This window comes from Somniosus microcephalus, chromosome 7 (genome assembly GCF_052327205.1).
Source record: "Somniosus microcephalus isolate GS21.2 chromosome 7, FLI_Smic_1.0, whole genome shotgun sequence".
NCBI classification, from domain to species: Eukaryota; Metazoa; Chordata; class Chondrichthyes; order Squaliformes; family Somniosidae; genus Somniosus; species Somniosus microcephalus.
Window position 1 is genome coordinate 255,454,207 of NC_140993.1, and position 26,662 is coordinate 255,480,868.

Sequence of the window (26,662 nt, forward strand, 5' to 3'; positions counted from 1 at the left end):
AAGGTAAAGGGCGGGAGGTTTAGAGGGGATTTGAGAAAGAACTTTTTCACCCAGAGGGTGGTTGGAGTCTGGAACTCACTGCCTGAAAGGGTTGTGGAGGCAGAAACCCTCACAACATTTAAGAAGCATTTGGATGTGCACTTGAAATGCCATAGCATACAAGGCTACGGACCAAATGCTGGAATATGGGATTAGATTAGACAGGGCTTGATGGCCGGCGCGGACACGATGGGCCGAAGGGCCTCTATCCGTGCTGTATTACTCTATGACTCTATGACTCTATAGCAAGCACCAGAGACTTTCAATTGTGGTAGGAGCACCAACATTGAGTCTACATGAGCAGGAGATGCTGGAAATCATGGGTAATCAGGAAAGGTTGTAGGAGATGGCAATGGAGAGTAATATCGGGTGGGGTGTAAAACCGACGTTCCACCCGATCCCGTGGGTTACCCACCTGACGGGTTAGGTCAAAATTACCCCCAAGAAGCATCTTTCTCCTGCTCTCACTTAGTTATAGACATCTCCTTATGAATAACAAGCCACATGATCTCTCAGATGAACTTTTTGAATAGCAAAAGCCTCTAGTGTTCAAGCACAAATTCTCTTTAATCTCAACATTGCATATGAAAGGAACATTACTATTTCATCATTTAACAAAAATATGATTCCCCTCCCCCATATTATTCTAAAATGAAATACAATGTTACAAAAGTACAGCATGAAATGAACTCTTTTTACAATACAGTGATGAAAATATTCACTTTCGAATGCTGACATAGAACTCCAGCTGGGACATTCACTTGTTTGCTCAGCTGCAACAGCCCACAATCACATGTTCTCAATTATTGCCTCTCATGCTATGCATAAATGCACACTTCACACCATCTTCTTCATTAAACACCCGATCACAGGCTAAAGTAGATGCACTGGAGTTGGTTGGCAACCTAAATCCAGGTCATAATTCTGTTTTTGATTCTGGTTACACAAGATTTTCCAAAAATACACACAACCATACCAGGACAAAATGTACATTTTTGGCACTGGGTGGTTAATCAGCTTTGCAGGAGTTGTAGATATTTGGCTGCAAATAAGATTAAATTTTCTGGTCCTGGCACTTCAGCGCCAAGACCAGGGGGACTGATGGAGCACTAACAAGTGCAGTGGTTTAAACCAACCCTCCATTATATCTAGACATGGACTGCCTTAGGCGCTGTTAGTCATGGAAGAGAAAAAGAATTAGTGCCCAGTCAGCCTCCAGACATGTGGTCTGTGTGATTTCCTGGACTATTTCCCATTGCCTTAGGGGGTCAGAGAGGAATTTCCCAGATTGTTTCCCCGCCAATACCCCCCAACACCCTCCCCTCTCCCCCAACCTCGCCCCCACCCCGGATTGGCCTTGGGTTTTTTCCTGGGTTTTTGCCTCTCCCAGGAGATTACATGACTGATGGTGGGCAGGTGGGTATGTGTGGTGGTGGCTATGGGTGATGCTCCAGGCATTGCAGTTGTGTGGGGCAAGCTCGATGGACCAACTGGTCTTTTCCTGTCTGTCGATTTGTATGTTCATATGGTTGTATTACAGCTTTGTGACAGACTCCATTCCAACTACTATTCTATATGTTATCAACTTGGGGTTTTATATTTCTACATAGTAGCCGAGGATGTTAGTACAGATTTTATTTATTTATATTTTCCCGCTCATTTTAATCCCTCTCCTTGAGTCTCATTCATGTTAGGGTTTGGTTCCACTGGTATAAACTGCTCCCTAGTAGGGAAAGTGTCATATCTGTGGGGTGCAAAGCATGTCAACTGGCTCAAGCTTCACACTCACTAAAAAGCAACCAATGAGTAAACATTTAAACGATCACAAAGCTACACAGGGAATGTCATTAACTCTCAAACAATTTCCATACATTAAAAAAAGGAGCAATAACATCCCTTAAAAATGGAAAAAGAAAGCCTTTTATCATTCCCCCCTCAATTGTCTCCCCCACTCCAGCATTTTAGGGATTCTTGGCATGGAGAGTTTAATTCCCACACCTCCTCCTATTCACTCCTGTTCCCTGCTCTCACCTCACCCTGTGACATACTGTCAAAGCAACAGGAGTAGGCCATTCAGCTCCTCGAGCCTGATCCACCATTCAGTTAGGTCTCAGCTAAATTGGAGCTCGACTCCATTTACCCACCTTTGCTCCATATCCTTTGATACTCTTACCTAACAAAAATCTATTGATCTCAGTCTTGAAAATTTTCACTTCTGAAGAGCTTTGGGATGTTTCAGAGACTAGGGTCCTGAATTTAAATAAAGGAAACTATGATGGTATGAGGCGCGAGTTGGGTAGGATTGATTGGGGAATGTCACTCAAAGGGTTGACCATGGATAGGCAATGGCAAACATTCAAAGGTCGCATGGATGAACTACAGAATTTGTTCATCCCAGTTTGGCATAAAAATAAAACAAAAAAGGTGACTCAACTGTGGCTAACAAGAGAAATTAGGGATAGCATAAGATCCAAGGAGAGGACATATAAATTGGCCAGAAAAAGCAGTAAACCTGAGGATTGGGAGCAGTTTAAGATTCAGCAAAGGAGCACTAAGGGATTAATTAAGAGGGGGGAAATAGAATATGAGAGTAAGCTTGCAGGGAACATAAAAACTGACTGTAAAAGCTTTTATAGATATGTGAAGAGAAAAAGATTGGTGAAGTCAAGCGTAGGTCCCTTGCAGTCAGAATCAGGGGAATTTATAATGAGGAACAAAGAAATGGCAGACCAATTAAATACATACTTTGGTTCTGTCTTCACAAAGGAGGACACAAATAACCTCCCAGAGATGTCGGGGAACATAGGGTCTAATGAGAGGGAGGAACTGAATGAAATCAGAATTTGTAGGGAAATGGTGTTAGGGAAATTGATGGGATTGAAGGCCGATAAATCCCCAGGGCATGATAATCTACATCCTAGGGTACTTAAGGAAGTGGCCCTAGAAATAGTAGATGCATTGCTGGTCATCTTCCAAAATTCGATAGACTCTGGAACAGTACCCATGGATTGGAGGGTAGCTAATGTTACCCCACTATTCAAAAAAGGTGGTAGAGAGAAAACAGGGAATTATAGACCGGTAAGCCTGACTTTGGTAGTGGGGGAAATGCTAGAGTCCATTATAAAAGATGTAATAGCAGAGCACTTGGAAAACAGTGACAGGATCGGACAAAGTCAACATGGATTTACAAAATGCTTGACTAATCTACTGGAATTTTTTGAGGATGTAACTGGTAAAATAGATAAGGAAGAACCAGTGGATGTGGTATATTTGGACTTTCAGAAGGCTTTCGATAAGGTCACACATAAGAGATTAGCATGTAAAGTTAAGGCACATGGGATTGGGGACAAGGTATTGACTTGGATAGAGAACTGGTTGGCAGACAGAAAGCAAAGAGTTGGAATAAATGGGTCTTTTTCTGAGTGGCAGGCAGTGACTAGTGGGGTACCGCAGGGATCGGTCCTAGGACCCCAGCTATTCACAATATATATTAATGATCTAGACGAGGGAACTAGATGTAATATCTCCAAGTTTGCAGACGACACAAAGCTGGGTGGGCGTGTGTACTGTGAGGAGGATGCCGAGAAACTCCAATACGATTTGGACAGGTTGGGTGATTGGGCAGAAGCATGGCAGATGCAATATAATGTGGATATATGCGAGGTTATCCACTTTGGTGTCAAAAACAGGAAGGCAGATTATTATCTGAATGGCAATAGATTGGGAGAAGGGGAAGTGCAACGAGAGTTGGGTGTCCTTGTGCACCAGTCGCTGAAGGTAAGCATGCAGGTGCTGCAGGCGGTTAAGAAGGCAAATGGTATGTTGGCCTTCATAGCGAGAGGGTTCGAGTACAGGAACAAGGATGTCTTGCTGCAGTTGTACAGGGCCTTGGTGAGACCACATCTTGAGTATTGTGTGCAGTTTTGGTTGCCTTATCTGAGGAAGGATGTTTTTGCCATGGAGGGAGTGCAACGAAGATTCACCAGGCTGATCCCTGGGATGGCAGGAATGACGTATGAGGAGAGATTGGGTCGATTGGGCTTATACTCGCTGGAGTTTAGAAGAATGAGAGGGGATCTCATTGAAACTTATAAAATTCTAACAGGACTAGACAGACTAGATGCAGGAAGGATGTTCCCGATGGCCAGGGTGCCCAGAACCAGGGGTCACAGTCTAAGGATAAGGGGTAAACCACTTATGACAGAGATGAGGAGGAATTTCTTCACCCAGAGAGTGGTGAACCTGTGGAATTCTCTACCACAGAAGGCAGTAAAGGCCAATTCATTAAATATATTCAAGAAGGAGTTAGATATATTTCTTAAGGCTAAAGGGATCAAGGGATATGGAGAGAAGGCAGGGACAGGGTACTGAATTTGGATGATCAGCCATGATCTCATTGAATGGCGGAACAGGCTCGAGGGGCCGAATGGCCTACTCCTGCTCCTATCTTCTATGTTCATTACATCAAAGGCACTGTACAAGAGCAAGTTGTTGTTATTGATTCAGTGATTTTATTAATCCAATACAAATCATAAAAAATTTGACACAGTGTGTATACTTTATATATTAATAATACAATCAGCATGCCCACAATAACTATATTATCGAATGTTTATACACAGAGGTTCCATTTTATTAAATCTGTGAGGAGCAGCACATTTTAAATCATTGTCCAATTAGTGTGCCTCCATTTAATTAACCTTCAAAGTACTGAATTTACTATTAGGAAACTTTGAATGTAAACTGGTATATACAGTGTTTGGTTTCATTGTGACTGAAATGATCTTGTGTTGGTAAAGGTATTATTACAAACCAATTTACATATAAGTCATATATATTATATGGCCTGTTGAGATAATATAATGTCCTGCAGAATGTGAGGCCTGCGATGAGTTGAAACTCCTGGTGTGACAGTGAGTCACTGCAAGACTCAAGTGAACTCTAGAAATTTGTATTACGTTACCACTTCACAGGTAAGAGGCTCCTTTGACTCTTGACTCTTTTGTGCTTGTATATACATGTACTCTAACATTCCTTTTTTCTTTGACCTCAACTCTCATTCCTATACTTTTTTTGACACTGATTACTGTCATCAGTCACACAAATTTGTAATAGCTTTCACTTCTGCCCTTTGTTTCCCTTGTGGAGGACAGGAAGCTTGGATTAGGAATGGTAGACTTGATTGTTATTATTTCTAATCCTTTGACTTTACTCTACAAAGTTAGTCCTTACACGTGCTTTTTTTTAAACTAATTATTTTATGGATATCACTCCAGACTACATTGTTTATATTTTGTTATCTAGAGTGCAACTGTGTTTGTGAGGTTATTTACAACAGTTTCAAATGTAGCACATTTGTAAAGTGAAATGTTCCTTGTAATAATATCACAGTTTAATTTCATTAAAACATTCTAGAATAAATTGATCATTGGAACTGAAGAGAGAAGATATACTTAAATTTCACAGTATAATTAGAGCAAAATTGGGGCTCCCTCACTGGTTCAGTGATGAACCTGGCAGCAATCAATATTGCAGTACTGAAGCTACTCCCTTGCAGCTTAGTAGCATTGTTACTGTAAAATTAGGGGGGGGGGGTGCCACTTTCTAAACAGGTAGCCGTCTGAGGATCATCTATGTGAGTCACTTGTGTCTGTGCGAAATATCCTGCAAGGTCTGATGAGGAATATGGAGGAGTCCATTCGTTGGATCGATTTAGTCATGGATGAATGGTTGCCAAGCACTGTAGTCTACCAAAGAGCATATGGCAATTCCTATAACATGTGGAGCATGACCCTTATTGGCACAAGTCATGAGCACGTGGGAGAATCTCTTATGAATGCTCAGACTGTTAAAGGCCGTGGCCTCAAATCTAAAAGTGGCCATTTTGTCTGATTTGAACATGATGTTTAAATGTTGGATTTAGAGAACCTTCAGGTCCATAGAACTTGTTGCTGTTTGGAGTTCTGCTCCTACACAGACCAGTGCAGCTATGCTGAGGGAGTGGATAGCAATAGTAGCGTGCTTAGAGTAAGCACAGATAAAGCTACTGTTCCCAGCCTATTGAGCAGAGCCATCAATAAATACGACACAAGGAGGTATAGGTCTACCAGAATCACAACCAACTGTCACTGAAACTCTGCAACCAGCCACACACTTACTCCTTCCACAGGGGAATCACTTGGAACCACTATACACAATTCACCAGCACTAAAACACACCGGCAACACACACACATATATCACACAACGTAGGAGCCTAAATAGGAGACACTTGATGCTAAGAATTTCTTTATGATTGCTGGGCACTGATGATATTGGAGGAAGTGCAGATGATAGTGTTGCTGGAAATGTTTTGGTTACCTTATTTTTTTATTATATATATATATGTGTGGACAACAGGGTTTTTTTTAATGGCAGTTCAAGCACTTAGCTAAATGTATCTTATATGAGCACCTGTCAGACAAATCCTGCTCACTGCATTGAGGTTTCAAGAGCTACATTCTCATGGTTGCTGTCTGCCTCCTGCTCTGGCATTGCAGATTACAATTATCCTGGCAACCTAAATCATCCCTGATCTGTCCAGACATTTGAAACATTACTTCAAGATGCCAGTGATATGCTCAGTAATGATCCCAGTGGTTACATGGGCTCATTGCAATAGTGCTGAAGTCCTGTTCATGACTGCCACAAGGGTGCCAACAGACAGCTGAAGGAGGATATCTTTGGTGGTCTCGGAGCTATCCTTCTAGTTTTGCTGAGCCTTCGAATAAGCCTGACACATGTGATTGGCGTAATACAAGAGCATTGCACGTGCTGCCTAGGAAGCAGGCCTTGACCTGCACGATTCTTAGCAAGCTCCTGGCTCATACTGGGCCTGGTACTGGGATCTCACCAAAGGCAGGGGAAGTACATTGTTTCCAAGAGCAGCCCTTAAAGGGTTCCTGCCAAAATTAAAAAAGTAAGTGACCACATAGGGAGAAATATTTGTTCCAAAGATAGTAAGTATTTTAGATGTATTCTTCAGCTTTTCCAAAGGCTGTATGGAGCAGAGTAAATGGCTGGCAAAACCTAAAGGAAAAACGAATGTGGATGCAGGAAACAGAGTCTGTCCAAATGAGGGGATGACACAGCACTCGACCCACCTGTGCGATGGCTGACAAAGTGGAGCTCTTACTGTATGAGCTTGGTGGGGGGGGGGGGGTGGCAGGGGGGGTGAGGGAGGAAATGGGAAGTGGAGGATTGCTGTCTTTTGTGCTCCACGGTACCCACCCCAGAGGACAGCAGTGTAGTGTACCTGGTGGATAGTAGCTAGGCTCTACATTGTTCCATACCCATACAGCCTGGAACAGATGTAGAAGATGGCACACCTTAAAGAAGATGCCATGGTAAGACTAGCCAACAGTATCATATACCAGGGAGCTGGTCTAAGTCTGCATGCCTCATAGTGTTGTCAATCAATTTCACTTTTATTGCTGGCTGATACGAAGCCCTCATGTAACCTTGCAGCTCGTTCATTGCTTATTATGCATGCCAATACTTCAGGAGGACACACGTTCAAGCTGCAACTTACAACTGGCACACGTGCCCCACGCACATCTTCAAAAGGGTTTCACGCATAAAATCATTCTGAGAACCTATCTGGATGATACATGGTCACATTCTGCCATACAGGATGGTCTACAGAATGACCACATGCCTAAAATCAATGGCTCCTGTAGTTTGGGAAGTGCAGCAGTGCGATAACATTGGGCAGCTATGCCATACTGATTTTACTATTTATTGAGAAAGCAGATAAAAGTTCTGACCATAGTGACTTGTGCATCAGTCACTTGTTCGCTACGTGCGAGGAACACATTGGCAGGTATTGCAGATGATCCTGTGTTAGCCTGGAAGGAGGCGGAAGCAGAAAAATTTGAGAGAGATGATGACCCCGATTCCTACCAGCAAAGTCTTATGGTGCGGGTTGGCCGCAGGTATACTTGCAGCTGATGACATAGATCTTCAACTGGCTTTATGCTGACCTGGAGCCTGCAGAGTCAAGTTTCCTGTAGCCATTGGTGAGTTGGTGAATTAGGGCCTGCAGATATAATGGTTGGGTCGTCTGGCTCTACTGCCTGTTGATTTCCCTGACATGCCTTCACTACCGCACAATACTGTATCTGGGGCACGTCAAAATCAACTGCCATCATCATTTTAATTTGACTGGCCAACTCCTATGAGACTTTTCACTTAGATACCTTGACACGCCCCAAGCTCCTGTGCAAGTCTGGATTGTAAGAGGCCCTTATTTCAGCTCTTCCTGTTTTGCTGAAGTCTTGGAAATGTTTCAATTAATGTCAGCTTTCTGGTGAATTTACAGACAAATCAAGCATTTAGATCCCACATGACTATATTCCTCAAATAAGTTTTTAAAATAGAACTTTTTCTCATTAAAATGCCAACAACCGGTACTAATGTCTTGTAAAACTGGAAAATAAAAAGGATGGCTAAATAGCCTGTGACTCTAGAGTTGCATTATCCATAGGCTCACGCTAGAGGGGCAAAGGGATTGGGCGGTGCAATCCTCTCCTAAGCAGACAGGAAACTGCTGCCAACTTTATTTAAATGGATTGTAATATTTAAAGAACGCTTTGACCCATTTGCAGCAAACCCACCTTGGGCATGTCTAAAAGGCCCACCAGATGATTGTGCTCAGTGCTGAAATGGAGCGGAGTGGACTATATGGATCCAAGCCAGATTTTCAGATCCTCTGGTGCCTGTTCCGCATGGGGACCAGAAACTATTAGGTCCCTGCCTGCCTCTTGCAGGCCCTTGGCAATGGTCTGATTCTGTATGTTAAAATAAGGGGGTGAATGGGGCTAGGTTGCGCAATCCTGATATTTTAACCCACACCCCACTTCCCGCCTGTCGAGGCCTATGCTTTTTACGCTACCTGATATCTTTGGCAGAACTTCCTGGTGCCAAGGTAGGAATAAAAGTTATCCATTTTGCAGTGAACTTTGTCAGCAGAAACTTGCTGATGTTTGTGTAATTCAATGCACTCTCCTCTTAACAAAGCAACTATTGCCAGGCACAATTATTACAAGGTTGCACACAGCTCAAGTATAGATGTGCACACCACCTTCAATGCCTCGACAGCAATTTTAGACCAGGCAGAAACATATGCACTTGGAACAATGTTGGCCACTAATGCACATTTGACCCTGGTGTAACCATCATTACCGAGAGCATGGTTAGAGTCATACAGCACAGAAGGAGGCCATTTGCCCCATCGTGCCTGTGCCAGCTCTTTGAAAGAGCTATCCAATTAGCCCCACTCTCTTGTTCTTTCCACATAGCCCTGTGAATTGTTCCTTTAAGTATTTATCCAATTGCCTTATGAAAGTTACTATTGAATCTGCTTCCACCACCCTTTCAGCCAGTGCATTCCAGATCATAACAACTCGCTGCGTAAAAACATTTCTCCTCATGTCGCCTCTGGCTCTTTAGCCAATTACCTTAAATCTGTGTCCTCTGGTTACCGACACTCCTGCCAGTAGAAACAGTTTCTCCTTATTTACTCCATCAAAACCCCACATTGCATTTAGCTCTGGGCTCCAAAATGTTCTCTACTACCACCATTATAAATTGCCAGGAATACTCCAGACAGAGCGTTTATTCAACTTTGTAATGCAATTTCAGATTTGAATAAAAAGCAGTAAAAATTATCAGGGAAAATATTCCATTTTCACAAGTTTATTTATTGCTATTATAGATTTTATTCAAGAAATGCTTTAATTCAGCTGCACTCCAGTACATTTAGTTCCATAATGGAGTACAAGGAAATGTGTGCTTAGAAATCAGAAACTTTAAAAGAAAAAAAATGCAATATATTACATAACGATGTGCTTGTACCCACTTTTGTTTGTTATCTCAGCCACACTCCTTAAAGGTTTATTCCCAACCACGTGTAGTTGCGGCCTTGTCGGAAGTTGTCGCCGTGTCATTTTGGGAGCCTTGTTCATTTTCAGTGAACCGCAAGATAAATCAATGATAAATGCTCGTCAGGTACCACACGGTGCATCTGTGGTATTTTGTCCAGCCCCTGAGGATTGATTTGAAAAAAATTAGAATATTTCGAGCTATATCAGTAGCGGCACTGAATGGAATCCCTGGTCATTTGATAATAAAAGGCTGTGCAACAACATTATACTGACTCGGTTCATGCTCGTCCACTGTGAATGCTTCCGTGCTAGAACGAGAAGTCACAGAGCAATTGGCCGTTATTATATTAATGCAGATGTATTTATTCTGGCACATACGCTACCAGTAAGCAAACCCAACATATCCGTGGACTTTTCAGGACGTGATCATTCGTTTTATCATTATTCCAAAACGGACCAAGATTTAGCACAGGCATAATTCTGCTTAGGCTTTGCAATAGAGTCATTAGTGCCGACGATTAAAGGCCAGTCACTAAACGACTTGCCATTTTACTGGGATTTCTCACCATCGTTACCAAGTAGCAATCTCTTGAGCTCACCCGAAAGCATCGGGGGGTTTTTTTTTGTCCGTTGTATGTAAATTACTCAAAGATCTACCAAAAACCAACCAGATATAAAAAGGTGTTGTTGACTAGTTTGGTGTCTTCCAAGTGAATGTTGCCTTTTGACCTGTTGTCCGGTGTCAGTTGCATCCTGTGCCGCAGGAGACAGGTTTTAATTGAATAATTGCTCCAGTGAAGTCAAATCATCCAGACTTTAACTTGATCATTTCTGAACATTTTAAGAACTTAGCCTCAATTATATCGTAAATTTCATTATACATATCGCTTCTTCGTCTGACGTGTAACTTCTGGGGAAAGAATCCCTGCTAATACCTGGGGAAAAAACATACATTAGCATTTAAATTATAATTGATGTCTTTAACAAAATACCGTCTAAATAATTTGATATTGCCGTTGCAGTTGGAAATATAGAGGACACGCAACAGCCACAAGCCACGTTTTAAATGCATTCATTAAATCATAACACAAAATAAAACGGTGACTAATTTACCAAGGTAATGAAATCCCTATAAATCTCCCAGCAGGTAGCCGGAGTAATTTCCTGCAATTTTACTTGAAAAAAATAGTAAATTGAACTGCTGATGGATCCTTTAAAAAAAAAATTGTTTAATGTGCCTTCGTGTTCTTTCTCGAGTTCTGAAGCTGCTATCAGTTCATTCCGTTTAAAAAAAATGTTTTTGCGATTGTGCCGCCTGCTGTACAATTTGTACCTTTCCTGTACTGGTTCGGAAATGGCCAATGCTTTCAGTTTGAATGCATAGTTCATTCAGTATTGTCCTTTCGGTAACTATCCGTACATTACAACCGTGACTACACTGCAAACGCACTCCATTGGCTGTAAAGCGCGTTGGGGGCGTCCGGAGGGTGTCAAAGGCGCTATAGAAATGCAAGTTCTTTATTGGGGGTCTCTGTCTCTAGATTTGCGAAAACCTCAAACGCATTTCACGTCGCTCCACTCGGAGAGAGAGTGTCCCCACCCATTCCAGTAACTATGCAACTTGTGCAATGAATTCGCGTTCTATTTTAGCAATGCCTTTAGCAAGTCACTGCTGGTTCCCAATCTCGGAACGGTAACATGTTTGAGAAATGGGGCTTGAGTAACTTCAGCCTCCCAGGTGGGTGGCTGTTGGATGTGAAACAACTGATAGGGTCGGTTATGAATTAGCCCCGATTCGTTTCTGTCCCTTAACAAAAAAAAAAGACAAAACGGTCAGTTTATGAATAATTCAGTTCCTCGAAAATACCCGGAGTGACAAGAGAGCTGCGGTGTGTGTGTGAATAGGTTCTGGTGTCTCGATAGAAAGGAAACGAAAAGTTTGCAAAAACCATTATCTCACACAAAGAAAATAAAAAGTCATGTTTGAATTCAGACGCGGTTTTTGGGTTTCGGCTGGTATCTTACCCCGATAACCCTCGAGTAACTGAACTGTGCCGGTGTCCCCGCGAAGCTGCAGTGCACAATATCCCCTGCTCACTGGCAGGAAAGAAGCGGATCTTCTCTGAAACGCCCATTAACCACGAGCTGGATCAGTTGGTGGAAAATACCTTCTCTTTTTCCACATTGATCAACTCATAGGGAGAAAGAACGGACTCTGAGATCTCCTTTTGCCTAGTACTCACACCGGTGCGAGATTAAGATTCTTTTTAAATTTATATATTTAATTGCTGCTGTTGTACGTGAAGCTAATCCTTCGACACTTACATACAAAACCCCACCTGTTTGCACTTTTAACAAGTAATATTTTTGATACCATCTATTGGGTCGTGTTAAATTGCCTTTTAAGTGGGCCCGACCAAGTGATATCATTGATTTATTAAGTATTAATACCGGACAAGTTGCTGAGCCTCACCTCTCCTGTGATAATCAAATAGTGCTGCCAAATAAAACAGGAGACTTACGGCGAGCCATTCTCGTGTTAACATTGCGACAGGAAGGTCTGACACTAATGATAAAAAAAAGCCTTAAATGCTGCATGACGTTATTACAGTTACGGGCAACACGAAGCAATGTTACGAATGGTCGCATGTCCATTGCAAACTTTTATGTTCTGGGAAAGTTGTCCGCCAATGTTCCAAGATCCTGTAATAAATTAAGAAATAATATTAATTCACCGCAAAGGCGCCGCACACCGAATATTGATTATACAGTCACAAAATAACGGGACAAAATATTGGGACTTTTAAACAAATTGCATTGTTCATTCGAGTGTTTTGCAATGTGGAGTAAATTATACTGGGCGTTATTTTGCTACATGTCGGTAAGGAAATGCGGTTGTGATGATTGTGTGATTTTCAAATGTTACCCTTGTCTTGTCCGCTGGAGCTGGAAATACTGCCCTGTGCGCCCCTTCACTCCCATTCCATCATCTCAGTCCCCTTTACCGGGACAACCAGGAAAACAATACAACTGGGATAGAATGAAAAGCAGGAACTGTCTTCGCAGGTCGTAAACCTGAGCAGCGATTAAAATGACCCACCAGGGACTAACATAACCCCCAACGTTTATTTAAACTAAGATTTAAGTGACATCGTCCCTTTATTAGTGAGGGGGGTGGGGGGGGGGGGCTCCCTTAACCAGAAAACCCAAGGAAAAAATATGGCTTTTGAAAACATAATTCATCTACAAGGCACATTCTTTGGTATTAAAATGAGACTTTAGGTAAGTATTGCAGACTGAGCAGATTCCGACATACTCCGGGTGTGATCTGAATGTATTTGTCCCACAGCAGATGCAACAATTGTCTTCCCCACAAATGCATTCAATTCTGTGAAAAACATAAGGCTTGATATCGGCACGGATCTTATCTTAACATAGTCTTCTTCGAGGGTAACTGGGATGGTTATCAAATCGATCATAACTCCGCTTTTGGGACTGTGAGACATTCACTTTCCGGGGCCGAATGCTGATAGTATGATCGCCACGGATCCCTCCGATAATTCTGCGCATTAATTACTTGTGTGCAGCGGGACTGAGGAAAGGGCTTTCCAGCAGCTTCTGTTTTCAGATTTTTCCAGCATCTGCGGCGTTTAGCCTTTTTGTTCCAATACTACATTGCTGGCTTGTGATCGAGAAGAACACCGATTAAATGTTCACTTACTGAAAGACAGCTAACAATCGCTGGAAAAAATGGTGAAGCGTGCCCCCCCCACCCCCTCAATTGTTATTATGGCGCTGGCAGTTCCAAGTGAACGCTGCTTAAACATGTGATACCGCCAAATATTTAGGCGAGTTTGTGGCAATCTGCTTGTAGTCGCTTTCGAAAATCAGTGTAAAACAAGTTGTTGGGAAGCAGGCAGTGAAGAACTAATTGAAACAAAATATCCGTCTGTGTATGTTTAAAATTCCGAGCTTAACACCAGAACTGCGATGTTTGAAACGAATAAGGGGTGGGCCATTTGGGACTGAGATGAAGAGGAATTCTTCACTCAAAAAGTTGTGAATCTTTGGAATTCTCTACCCCCGAGGGCTGTGGAGCCTCAGTCCTTGAGTGGATTCAAGGCTGAGATTGATAGATTTCTGGACTCTCTTAAGGGAATCAAGGGATATGGGGATCAGACGGGAAAGTGGAGTTGATAGCAAAATACTGCAGATGCTGGAAATCCGAAATAACAACAGAAAATGTTGGAATAACTCAGCAGGCCAGGCAACATCCGTGGAGAGAAAAAAAGAGTCAACCTTTCGGGTCAAACCCGACCAGACAAAGTTGACAAAAGGGTTTGGCCCCAAACATTGACTCTATTTTCTCTCCACCGATGTTGCCTGGCCTGCTGAGTTTTTTCCAGCATTTTCTATTGTTATTAAAGTGGAGTTGAGGTCGATGATCAGCCATGATCTTATTGAATGGCGGAGCAGGCTGGAATGGCCGACTCCTGCTCCTAATTCTTATGTTCTTATGCTACCAGGATATGTCGGATCATGTCCTTCTCTGTGGGGACAGATGGCCAAGATAGAGAAGAAGCAGAACGTAAACAGGCAACAACTGCAATCTAACCATTTCAACCACGCTGCTATACTTTGTATCTGATTAAAGTGTATGCAATGTCTTCTCCAACTAAGAATCCAACTCGCACATATTGTACAACAACAGAAAATGCTGGAAAAACTCAGCAGGTCAGGCAACATCCGTGGAGAGAAATTTGAGTTGACGTTTCGGGTTGAAACCCTTCTTCAAACCTGGAAAGAAAAGAAAATAGATCGAAGGCAAGGCTGCGATCGAACAAAAGAGACAATAAAAGGTATTTGAAGCCAGACCAGATGGTAATAGGCCCGTGGAGACAAAAGGCAGCTGAGATTAGGTGTGAAGTGTACTGGCAGGTAAGAGGCAGCTGCCAGGTGAGAGAGAGAAACAAAAGGAGAGGGGGGGAGGAAAGGGAGGACCCAAAACAAAGGGGTGGAAAAAATTATAAGTAAAAAAGTAATAGGGGCCGAGGTTATGATCTGAAATTGTTGAACTCGATATAGAGTCCGGAAGGCTGCAGAGTGCCTAATCGGAAGATGAGTTGCTGTTCCTCGAGTTTAAGTTGAGCTTCCGTGGAACAATACAAGAGGCCAAGGACGGTGAGGTCCTAGTGGGAATGGAGCGGTGAATTAAAATGTCAGGCGACCGGAAGCTCGGGGTCACCCTTACGGACTGAACAGAGGTGTTCCGCAAAGCGGTCACCCAATCTGCGTTTGGTCTCCCTGCACATAGAATAAATCATAGTTCGCCCAATAACAGTTCAGAGGGGGAAAAACACCTTTACATGTCAAAGCCTGGGCAAAACAGGGATTTCTTAGTTGCCTCCTAGAATTTCCCTTTCAGAGTTGCTGCTTGCACTGCCAGGTTAATGCTGAAGATCACGAATTTTGAGGATCTTTCAAAAGTTTTAAATGCTTACATCAGTTTCAACCTCCGTGCAAATTTACACTGTATCGCTCTGGTCGGGCGAATGATGTGCTCCTTTATAATTGTGCATGTGCATATGTCGATGTGGCGGCCCCTGTGAGGTGTTGGGTTTATGTGTACTTTCATATTTGCAAAAGATGCTCTTGCAAATAGAGGTTGTTCAAAGTGTGAACTGGAATGTCATTTTATTCCATTAGTCTGAAGCGTAATACAAGCCCCGGGACATCATTGACATGTTGACGGCCCGTATCACCAAGGGATTAGAATCGTTTACAACAGTAGTTCACGCAACTTTGGCGAGGACTGTTGTAAGTGAGAAGTGTGCTTCAATACTTCCCACAGTCCGATCAGGTAGCTGTCGCTTCTTTTCGGGCACGTTTAGCTGCCAGTTGATCATTTCGTAAGTAAGGATTTAGGCGGAACAATCTGCAACTGATAAAAGTTCCACATCGTTTTTCAGCTGGACACGGAGTTACCTAAAATATTAAATTCTGTAACTGGAGTGTTTAAAATACAAAATATTAACTGGAAGATCGGTCCATGCTACTATCAGATGTCGATCTGATTTCAATACGAGTATCTGCAATGTCTACCAATCTTCTCACCGAATCTCTCATTTTTCAACACTGCAGCCACAGTGCTGTGGGGAGGGGAAGTAAATCTGGAAAAGGTGCAGTTATTGATGAGCTATAGAGTAAAAAAAGAAAATATTTCATGACCAACAGATTAAAGGTAGTATGGTATAACAAAATGCTTTTAAATCATGTATGTTTAAGATTGATATAAACCCTGTTACATATAACGTGTTATGGAGGTCCTTGTACATGAATCACAAAAAGTTAGCATGCAGGTTGCAGCAAGTAATTAGGAAGGCAAATGGAGTGTTGGCCTTTATCACAAAGGGAATGGAGTCTTGCTACAACTGTACAGGGCGTTGGTGAGACCACACCTGGAGTAACTGCGTACAGTTTTGGTCTCCTTATTTAAGGAAGGATATATTTGCATTGGAGGCAGTTCAGAGAAGGTTCACTAGGTTGGTTCTGGAGATGAAGGGGGTTGACTTATGAAGAAAGGTTGAGCAGGTTGGGCCTATACTCATTGGAGTTTAGAAGAATGAGAGGGGATCTTATTGAAACATGTAAGATTCTGAAGGGGCTTGACAGGGTAGATGCAGAGAGGATGTTTCCCCTCGTGGGGGAATCTAGAACTAGGGGGCATAGTTTCAGAATAAGGAGCAACCCTTTTAAATTGGAAATGAGGAGGAATTTCTTCTCTCAGAGGGTCGTGAATCTTTGGAATTCTCTTCCCCAGAGAGCTGTGGAGGCTGGGTCAATGAATATATTTAAGGTGGAGATAGACAGATTTTTGAACGATAAGGGAGTCGAGGGTTATGGGGAGCGGGCAGGGAAGTGGAGTTGAGGCCAAGATCAGATCAGTCATGATCTTATTGAATGGCGGAGCAGGCTCGAGGGGCCAAATGGCTTACTCCTGCTCCTACGTCTTATGTGTTATGTTCTTATATATATTTGGATAAGGGCACAGATTGCTCAAGTTGGCTGACTGAACTCCATCTCATAAATGAGAAACAAAATGGGGACTGATAAAGTTCAGATCAATGAGAAACCGTAGCAGCAGATTTGCTTATAAGTAGACTGCGTATGTGTAGCATAATATCCTGGTCATGTGGTGCCAGGTTCAGCTGCCATTGCAGTCTGCCTGGTCTCAGGCGATTTGAAAAATGGTTCAGTCTGAAAAGGTTATGTTAACTTCCAAGCTTCTAAGGATACATTTTTCAAACCAGGTTTTCTTTTTTTGGGACTATTGCCAACAGCGTATTGGCTCAAACATTTCAGGGTAAACAAACATCAGTGACTATGTGGGGCAATGAGAGGGGAATCTGGGTTTTGTTGAATTGGGCTCAAGTCCATTGCCTTAGTGTTCTGCTCTGGGGTTTAGGGAAAACAGTTGCTGATTCTTCATAACTTTGAGGAAACTCTCAAGTTGTTTCTGGCCTGCATTTTTGGATTTTGCATGCTGGTCCCAGGCTGACAAATATAATTTAGCTTAGTCCAGCCTACTTGGGTATTTCTTCATGTGTTCTGGCTTTTCTACATTACAAGTGACTACATTTCAAAAAGTACTTCATTGGGACGTCCAATGGTCGTGATAGGCGCTATATAAATGCAAGTCTTTCTTTACTCTTTTCTGAATAATTTTATGCTTTGTCTTTTATACATTTCCAACTACATATTGGTACGATCATTACTGGGTGTTTTGTATTGTGATTTGGGTTACCATTTGGAAATGATCATTGTGTTTTATTCCTTTGATTATTCTAGTTCAATGTTTTAATTTCATCTATTTTAACTCTTATTAAAATCTTTAAAAGGTATAAATTGTTTTTTCTCCAACTTGGCTGTCCAACCCCGCACCTCCCCCCCACAATTTGTTTTCTATTCCTGACATTAGCAAACAATATATTGAATATTCAGTGATATTGTTTGATTTTGCTATGGGAGATTTGGGAATGTATAATGTTTCCTGGGTTGTAGTTTTATAATTTTTAATTTTTATGGGTAATTTCATGTGAGTTTATATACAATCTACTTACGGATGTGGTAATAAATCAGGTTTCCACCAATCTCTCGCAATTTGGTTGCTTCCTTTGATGTGAAAGTACAGCTGAGCCATGGCAAGTACATAGCTCCCCCACTCCCACCCAAAAAACTCCTGAGACTAGTTTTCCAAGTGATTGGAAAGATACATTAGAATTCTATACCGGAATCAGGAAACTCTGGACTCTGCTGCATCATAGTATGACAATACTGAAATACTTTAATTGTTGCACTTGATTTATGCATTTTTATGTATGATTTGCACATTTTCTGACACTGAATTTTAAATCCGTGATCCTTTACCTTATTTTGGCATAAAAACTAGATTTAAAAGTTTAAATAATTTAACTTTTATTTGCAAGTTTTATCTTGAACCGATACACATTCCACATCCATATATTAAAACCATTTAGTTGTGCAGTTTGATCTTATTTGAATGCGCTTTCAGTCTTTGTTAAGAATTTGGATCGTATAACATTTACTTTTGAACCAACTCAATTATTGGCATCTAATTATGTTGACGTGTCCATCTAAAAACTAGATGACTTTACCATGGCAATGCAAGGCATCGTTCCAAATCTGTGACATGATTGATTCAGTTTTGTATGAAAATTATTTTCTGTAGATTTTTTGGTGTGATGTGGTTTATACATCATCTTGATAGAAAAGTAGCAGGATAACTGGGGAATAAAGCTGGCAAACAAATGGTGCATTGAATTTTGGCAAGCCCTGTGAGGTCACCTTGAGGAGGTTTTTTTCAGTGTTAGCAAATAAAGGTACTGTTGGTTCTTTGCTCATACTAAAAAATGAATTGACATTTGGATGCTTGTGGGTGGAGCATGAATAGAGGGCGGCTTTCCTGATCAGAGCACGGTGGATTTGACACTACAACTCAGCACTGATTTCTCTGCACCGCTTTATGCAGATACCTATAAACCAGCATGTTAACAAAATGATGAGGACTTGCTATTGTTCTCTGTTTATAAAAGACAACTTTTTCTGGTCTACGTATTCTGATTCAAGTCAAATTGAAAAACTTCATCCAGATACTATGGTTGTAAACATTCAGGAAAGCTCCCCAGCCTGCCACACAAGAAAAAAAATCATATTTATTATATATTTATGTATTTTTCAGACTTTTGTTATTTGAACCGTGTATTTTGTCACCTAAAGTTTTCTTATGTTACCTGCATCTTTAGTTACTTCTAAGAGACATTATGAATGAAAGTGGTGCCCCGTGTGATTTCTTCAAAGAAGATGTCATATTTTAAATTTGGAATATAATTAACATATCCTGCAGCAGCACTGAGATGTAATTAATATTTTCACTGTTGATGCAGACTAAATTTAATTTCAACTTCCATTGTAAGTTATTAAATCCACCTCCAGCGTTGAAAACACAACGTGCCATTTTTCCACCGGCCATAACACAAATTCTTTATTCTTCCCACTGCCTTTCCTCCCACTGGTCTAGAAAATGAAATAAAAGTGAAATAATGTTACCGGTGTTTTGTATATTCCTCATCTTGCCAATACGCAAGAAGTGTTTACTATCTGTTAGGGGCTTCTTCCTTTTTAATCCTCTTGGAATGAAAAGCACACCTTGTTTTACCATTCAGAGTTTAGTATCAGTTGGTACATCACTCAAATGCTAAATGTAGTATAAAATACACAAAGCATTGTTAAGTTTATAGTGCTAATGTTGAAAATTACTGTCAACACAAGTAGAAGAAAATATGTTGTGATTTTTGCCCCCCATGGGAACTAAGTGGGCGCAGGAGCAGGAGAAATTCTCTTGTGTTGCTTTACTGCAATTTTAATGTTAGACAATATTATTTTGTGCAAAACAGCACAACGTTTGCAGCGATTGGGGACTTAGGTTACAAATCTTTCCATTTTCCAAACCTTGCATGTCACTATTCAAGATAATAGTGAAGGTCAAGCTATGAAATCTGCCGCAGTGCAATGGAGGATGCATTTAATATTGGTAGGAGAATCAAAGTGAACCATGGAGGAAAGGAATCTTGTGATTTGACCCTTCGTTAAAATGCTACCACTGACATAGGTAGCTCATTGGAAATTACCGTAAAAGAGTTATTGTTTAATAAACAAAAATTAAATAAGATACAGCATCTCCATTTTCAAAGTAACGTTCCACTTCACAAATTAAGAAATTAACCAATGAAAGATTCTCCCATTTTAACCCCCAGCAGGTCATTTAGTAATTCACATTTAATAGTTTATTTTAAATTAGATAACACTTACATCAAGTTCCGTTCAAAAAGGATACTGCAGGGTTAAATACTCTCATTAACAGGTTCTTTAGAAGGACATCATCATAAACCATAAACTTCTATTCCAGTATTCTGGTTTTGAAAATTGACAGGGTCAGGAAAGAAAAAAACGCTTTTACCTTGCAAATCATATCCTGCATTTTTTTTTATTTATTCCATATGACAAAATAGTAACCTAGACTAAGACATCCATTTCAATCAGTAGATGTGTCAAGCCAACAAGGTTTAATAAAAATATTGGATATAGGTAACAATTCCCAACTGGTTCAGGTTGGCTTCCCAGCCCTACATGGTATCGCAGTATAAAAATAGTGTCTCTCTTCACCATGTAGAGAGGAACAACCAGCACCTGAATACAAAAGGGTTCAGTCTACCTACTGCCCTATTTACATTGCTTTAGAAGTCTTAAGTTACAGATCCTTATGGACAGAACACTACATGGTACCAAATGCTAACATTTGGGTAACAAAAATTCACACCAAAAAATGACACAGATAAATAAAACATTCAACTGCTGAAAATACAGCAACGTTAAGCCACCTTACAACTTGTTTTGTTTCATTTTATTTATGCTCTTGAAAGGTTCCCAAATTGCCCACACTTAGTGCTTAAAAGGTGGAAGTAACACAGGATTGACGCATTGTTCTCACTGTAGGAACAAATCCCCTTGCAGTAAATACAATAGTTTTAGTGGGGGGCAAAACAGCTCTTCTAGGATCAGTCGTGACTCTTCATGTTGGTTGATTATCACAAGATAGCAGAAACAACCAGTAAAGTGATTTTTTTTTAACGTTCTTTAAGGGAGTCCTAAATTTTTTTTTCAATGAGCAGATTGTCCCACTTTTAGTCCATTCAAAATACCCGCCATGCAAACTCCACCATGTGATTACCGTGTCTTTTGCCCAATTCATATTGCAATATCTCTTCAAAAACAGTTTCATACAAATGGAAGTTTTTACACCACCGTCCACCGTGCTTTCAATGCAAAAAAAATGAGGTAGTACTGTACACGAAACGGTTACTGTTAGTTCAAGTTTTGATTAAGCTCCACCCATCCCGATTTGCTAGCTTACTTAATAATAATGTAGATTAAAAACGTTGTCAGACTTCTTACTATGGTGCACCATTAATAAATGATCACCAGTTGTGTCACTTTTTTTACCATTAAGGACAGTTGTGCTTGATACCCAAAGCATACCGAGGAGACAAATAGCCAGGCTGAATGCATTTTCCAGCGTTTTAAACATTAAAGAAAATTTACAACACTTTCATCAAATTTATAACATACGCCTTCTTATCTTACATTTAATACTTGTCTTTAGACTATGGAAATTTGTTGTTCAGTCGTAAATCTGCTGGGTTTAAAAAGGTCAAAAATAAAGTTTGCACAAATCTCTTTTACTCATCTCAGTTGTATCATAAGGTGCAAGGTATTTTACATATCCCAGCTCCATTACAGAATTCAAATTATACAAATCAGTCTCCGCCGGTCAATCATTTTAGTGAAAAACGTCAGTGCGAGTACAAAATGGGATTTCCCGCTTTGTACTCGTGCTGGCGTACTCAGTAAAATTGTTCACAGGAGGAGTTTCACCCTCTTAATGATCAACTGGCACAAAGGTCAGACCTACATGGGTGCAACAGTGTCAGGAGAACCTTCAGATACAAAATGAAGTTACTCCACAAGACTTAATTTTGCTTCATCTCTGGGTCCATGATTGGTCCCATCTGCTGTGTTGCGCAACAAAATGAAGACTCAAAAAGTACTACCAGTGCAGGGACAGTATCATGGTCATGTTCTGGGAAGAACTTGTTCTCAATCAGAATAATCGATTGCTACATAACCGAATATGTGCTCAGTTCCGTGAGTTGAGAACATATTCATAACAGTTTTATTCTCACACCTCTACGCCCATGGCCATTGCGGACTCTATGAAGAATGGGCACAGCAATGACAGTGGTTGCTGCTGGTAACTGAGCAGCACCTCAAAGCAGCTACTGCCAAAATTTGAAGGAGAACAAATGAAGTGGATATCACATCTCCTCAATCACACTTGAGATTTCACAGCATCTGTTCCAGATGTGATTTTACACTTGGATTGACACCGAGTAAGGATGACAGTTCCAGCTGAAAAGTAATTTCTAAATCAGCAAGTTTAATGCATTTAAAACAAAACTCTCTTCTCTAATTTAACAGTAAATAGTGGCATGTAAGTGGGGGTTAAAGATTCCTCATGGGCTCGTCGCTCCCTATTTGTCCAAAGTGTGTTATCTTCTTGTCAACACAGAAGGCAAAAGCTCCATGAAGTGTGCAAAATATAAGCGACTCTGCAGAGCAGGGGGGGCAGAAAAACTTGTGCTCCAGTGTACAAATGCCCCCGACTATAGTCACCGAAAAATGGAGCAAAGCCAGATACCTACTGGCATGTGGATTTAAAAAAGAAAATCTCTTTGTGCCTCACATCTTGACATTTCTGTTCCACTAAAAACAATGGAAGCAGGACAATAAAAGTAGGGATTGCCAGACCCAGAGCAACTTTCCCACGAGCCGTAACACTTAAAAGTTGTTTTTCATAGGAGAAAATAACAATAAAAGATTTCATGTTGACACCTACTTTAAGGGACAAATAAAATGTCCTGTTAACAATTTCTGACCAATTAAAAAATATAGGACTCTGGTGGATTCAATTCCTTTTGTACAGTTTTAATGCACCCATTAACACGTTTGCATAAATTCCTGTCTGTGCCATTTTAATGTAGATGCTAAGCAGTTTGAAATAATTGAGTTAACATCTACGTTAAAAGAGCACAGACAGGATTTCTTTTAGGAAAGTGTTAATTGTGCTAAAAACAGTTGGAATAAATCCGTAGATGCTATTTTCTTAAAATAAAACACATTATGTGATACAAATAAGTTTTTAAACTGTATGCAGTTCCATGGCATCAAGTACATCCTAAATGGACTCTTGGCCCCCAAGCTGCATGCTATTTAATAACCTATTAATACTGCACTGGGTTGGGCCAGTAACAAACATGTACCAGTTGATCAGTTAAATATATTAATAGTTAAAAGAGGGTCGCAAGCACCATAGTTAAGGGGGACCATCACTTTTTTGTAATGGGTCTGTGAAAATAAAATTTTAACACAGAAATGTTAAAATAAAACCAAGATAAAATTTGCTGGGAGGACTGAGATTCTGTATTTCAAGAATAAACTAAAAAGTACTGCAGTATACATGTGATTTCTGACAGTTTAAGTAACAAATAGGGTGTGTTCTCTCTATATGACTGAAGTTGGAAGTGAATAGATTTAGATTAAGTCCCATTCTAAATTTTTAAAAGGTCATTTAATGGAGGATTTCACTTGATCAAACACAATCCTGCCCTCTCTTATCTGAAACACATATCTGACCTAAAAGGGCTAAATAGCAGCTTCTTTAAAACAGTTTAAAATTTTTCATCAAAAAATAGGTCACAATGGCATTCACTTGCATTTGGAAAAAAAAAATAAATGACAAGCCTACAAGTTTTGTTCTTTCCATAGGTGAGAAAAGAGACTTCCAGACTTCACCATGTATCTGGCTACAATTTAAATTAATGCGGTGGTTACAAAGCTGTCAGTAACAAATTTTAAGGTTTTTTTTTAATAAGAAACACGTAGATATATGCATATACCTTGCATATATTTATGCAAATGCCAAAAAATGAGGGTGGGGCTGGATACTATTTCTGACCCGCATAATCTTGACATTATAAATAGTACAGACAAGCACACTTTTTATAGTACACATCTCTGGGGACACAAAAAAATCACCTTTTTTCTTTTTTAAAGAGCAGGATATCTTAAAAGAAAAAAAAATTATATATAATTTCAAGTTTCTACTTCATGTGAAGACAATTAGCACACTTGTCCAGCCATACTCCAGTCAGTTTATGCTTTCCAGGCCCTTAGCGATTCCACTCACAGTATCGTTATCAAGGAACTAAATTAGAGCAATGGCCCCACCCAGTTTCCAATCCATCAAACAGTTCATCTGTTCACGGTAACCAAGAGCCTATTAATTTTATGAATGTACAATTTTTTTTTTTTAGTTTTGAAGTACTTTTCTGTAAAATTTACTATTGAAACAAGTAGTACCATGCAAATCTTGCAAGACAACTCAAACCATAACCAGAATATGGAACTTTCGTGATTCTGGGTATGAGTAAAGGAGCAAGAAAACACAACAACGGAGTATTTGGAGTTGAAGTCATATCTTAACAACTATTGAAGGTATGCTCCAAAAACTGTACATAATATAGTACAAGATTCCAAAGGTAAAATGGTCCATTTGTTACTTGTGTTTAAGAGCGCCATGTTTTAGTTAATGCCAATTTCTTTGTTATCTTCAATAAATCTAGCGAATGGCCGATTTGCTCCTCCTTCTGTGCTCGGTTTCTCCAGACCAGCAACAGGCGGACTGCTGCCTGTGCGAACCCTGTCCATTCCGCTGGTCATACTAGTTAAAGCTGCGATACCACTGCCCCCCAAGCTAACAGGGAGCTGAGGAATGCCTCCATTCTGTATAACAGAAATCTCGTTATTTTTCATAGCTAGACCATTCGTAATAGCAGCAGCGTATTGGTTCCAGAATGTTGCGTCAACATTCATTGCCCGAGCTGCCAAATCCTTTTGAAACATCTCTGAGAACTTCATAGCATCACCACCTAGTAAAGCCATTGGGTTCTCCACTGACAGACGACGCCCTCGTCTTGCTGGAGCGTTATTCCACATATGGGTTCCCATGTGAACCTAACGGAAAACACAAAACAGTAACAAAAAAAACACACTGTTAAAAAGAATATATTTTCGAATGCAATACATTTTTGATATGCAATGTGTTTTTTCAATTACCCCACTATTACAAACATCTGCACAGATTCTCTTTAAGGGTTTCAGTCAGCAGAGGAATCTTGAAACAGTGAAGTGTGCCAAATGCAATTCTGAAATAGAAGCACAAAATGCTGGAAATGCATAGCAGGGTCAATCAGCATCTGAAAGAGAAAGATAGGTTAACATTTCGGATGTGACCTTTGTCAGAACATGAATTGTTTTTTTTTTCTCTTTCAGAGGCTAATCGACCTGTTGGGCATTTCCAGCATTTTCTATTTTTATATTTCAAATTTCCAGCTTTTAAACAAAAATTAATTTTGATTTGGTTGTAATCGCTCATAATAGTCACAATCATCACTTTTTTAAAACGGAACATTTTAAATATGATCACAGAAAATGCTGGAAACACTCAGCAGGTCAGGCAGCATCGAGGAGAGAGAAACAGAGTTAACGTTTCCGGTCGAATCCTTCGGCAGAACTGGAAATTCTGATGAAGGGTCCCCGACTCGAAACATTGACTCTGTTTGTCTCTCCTCGACGCTGCCTGACCTGCTGAGTGTTTCCAGCATTTTCTGTTGTTATTTCAGATTTCCAGCATCCGCAGTATTTTGCTATTTTAAATATGATTATGAGTTTATAATTCAAATCTTTTAGTCACAAATTTCTACTTTCTTTTTTTATTTATGTTGCTTAATTTGAATCACTGGATAATTCAACAAGAACGTATGTTTATATAGCATCTTTAATGTAGAAAAACATTCCAAATTGCTTCGCAGAGGCTAATCAGAAAAAAATGGATGCCGAGCCAAAGAAGGCGGTATTAGGAGAAGCGACCAAAAATTTGGTCAAAGAGGTACGGACTCTGTGGTGGGGACTGAAAACAATTTCTTCAGTCCTCCGAATGTTCAGCTCGATGCAACTGCGGCTCATCCAAGACTGGATGTCGGACAGCACAGTGACAGTGGAGAGGTTGAAAGAGATAGTGGTGAGGTAGAGCCAGGTGTCAGCGTACATGAATGGAAGCGGTCCCGAAAGAAGGGCTGGATTTTCTCTGCGGTGGTGGGATGGTAGCGGGATAGCTGGTTGCCGGGTTCCGGTCCTGCTCCCGGCTGCAGCCGCTCTGTCAAAGGGATTTTCCCTTGATTGGCCTTGTTAAGGTTGTCCTGTGGGCTTCTCGGCCAATTAACAGGAAGCGGGTCTGATGACGTCATTTGATGAAGTGTCATCAGCCGGTTTCCTTAAAGGGACCACGGCAACATTGAGTTTGACAGTTGTTCTGTCAGTGTTTGACAGCACTGAGGTGCTGCAAACACTGACAAGCACTGCACAAAGGTGGGTGCTTGCACCCAGGCCCTCCAATGACTCCCTCCATATGCTTATGGAGGGAGTCACAGCACGCAGGGAGGATCT

The 26,662-nt window shown here is 40.7% G+C and overlaps 1 protein-coding gene across 2 annotated transcripts in view; it reads right to left on the reverse strand.

Moving 5' to 3' along the window:
* Positions 1-9,762: 9,762 nt before the first annotated feature.
* Positions 9,763-26,662, reverse strand: part of LOC147115247 (sal-like protein 3) — a 77,816-nt gene continuing 60,916 nt past the window's right edge. For both annotated transcript variants that reach the window (XM_085993634.1, XM_085993633.1), the window contains one exon: positions 9,763-25,171. In XM_085993634.1, the coding sequence (XP_085849760.1) occupies positions 24,740-25,171 (432 nt within the window). In that variant the 3' untranslated portion in view covers positions 9,763-24,739. The remainder of the gene's footprint in view (positions 25,172-26,662) is intronic.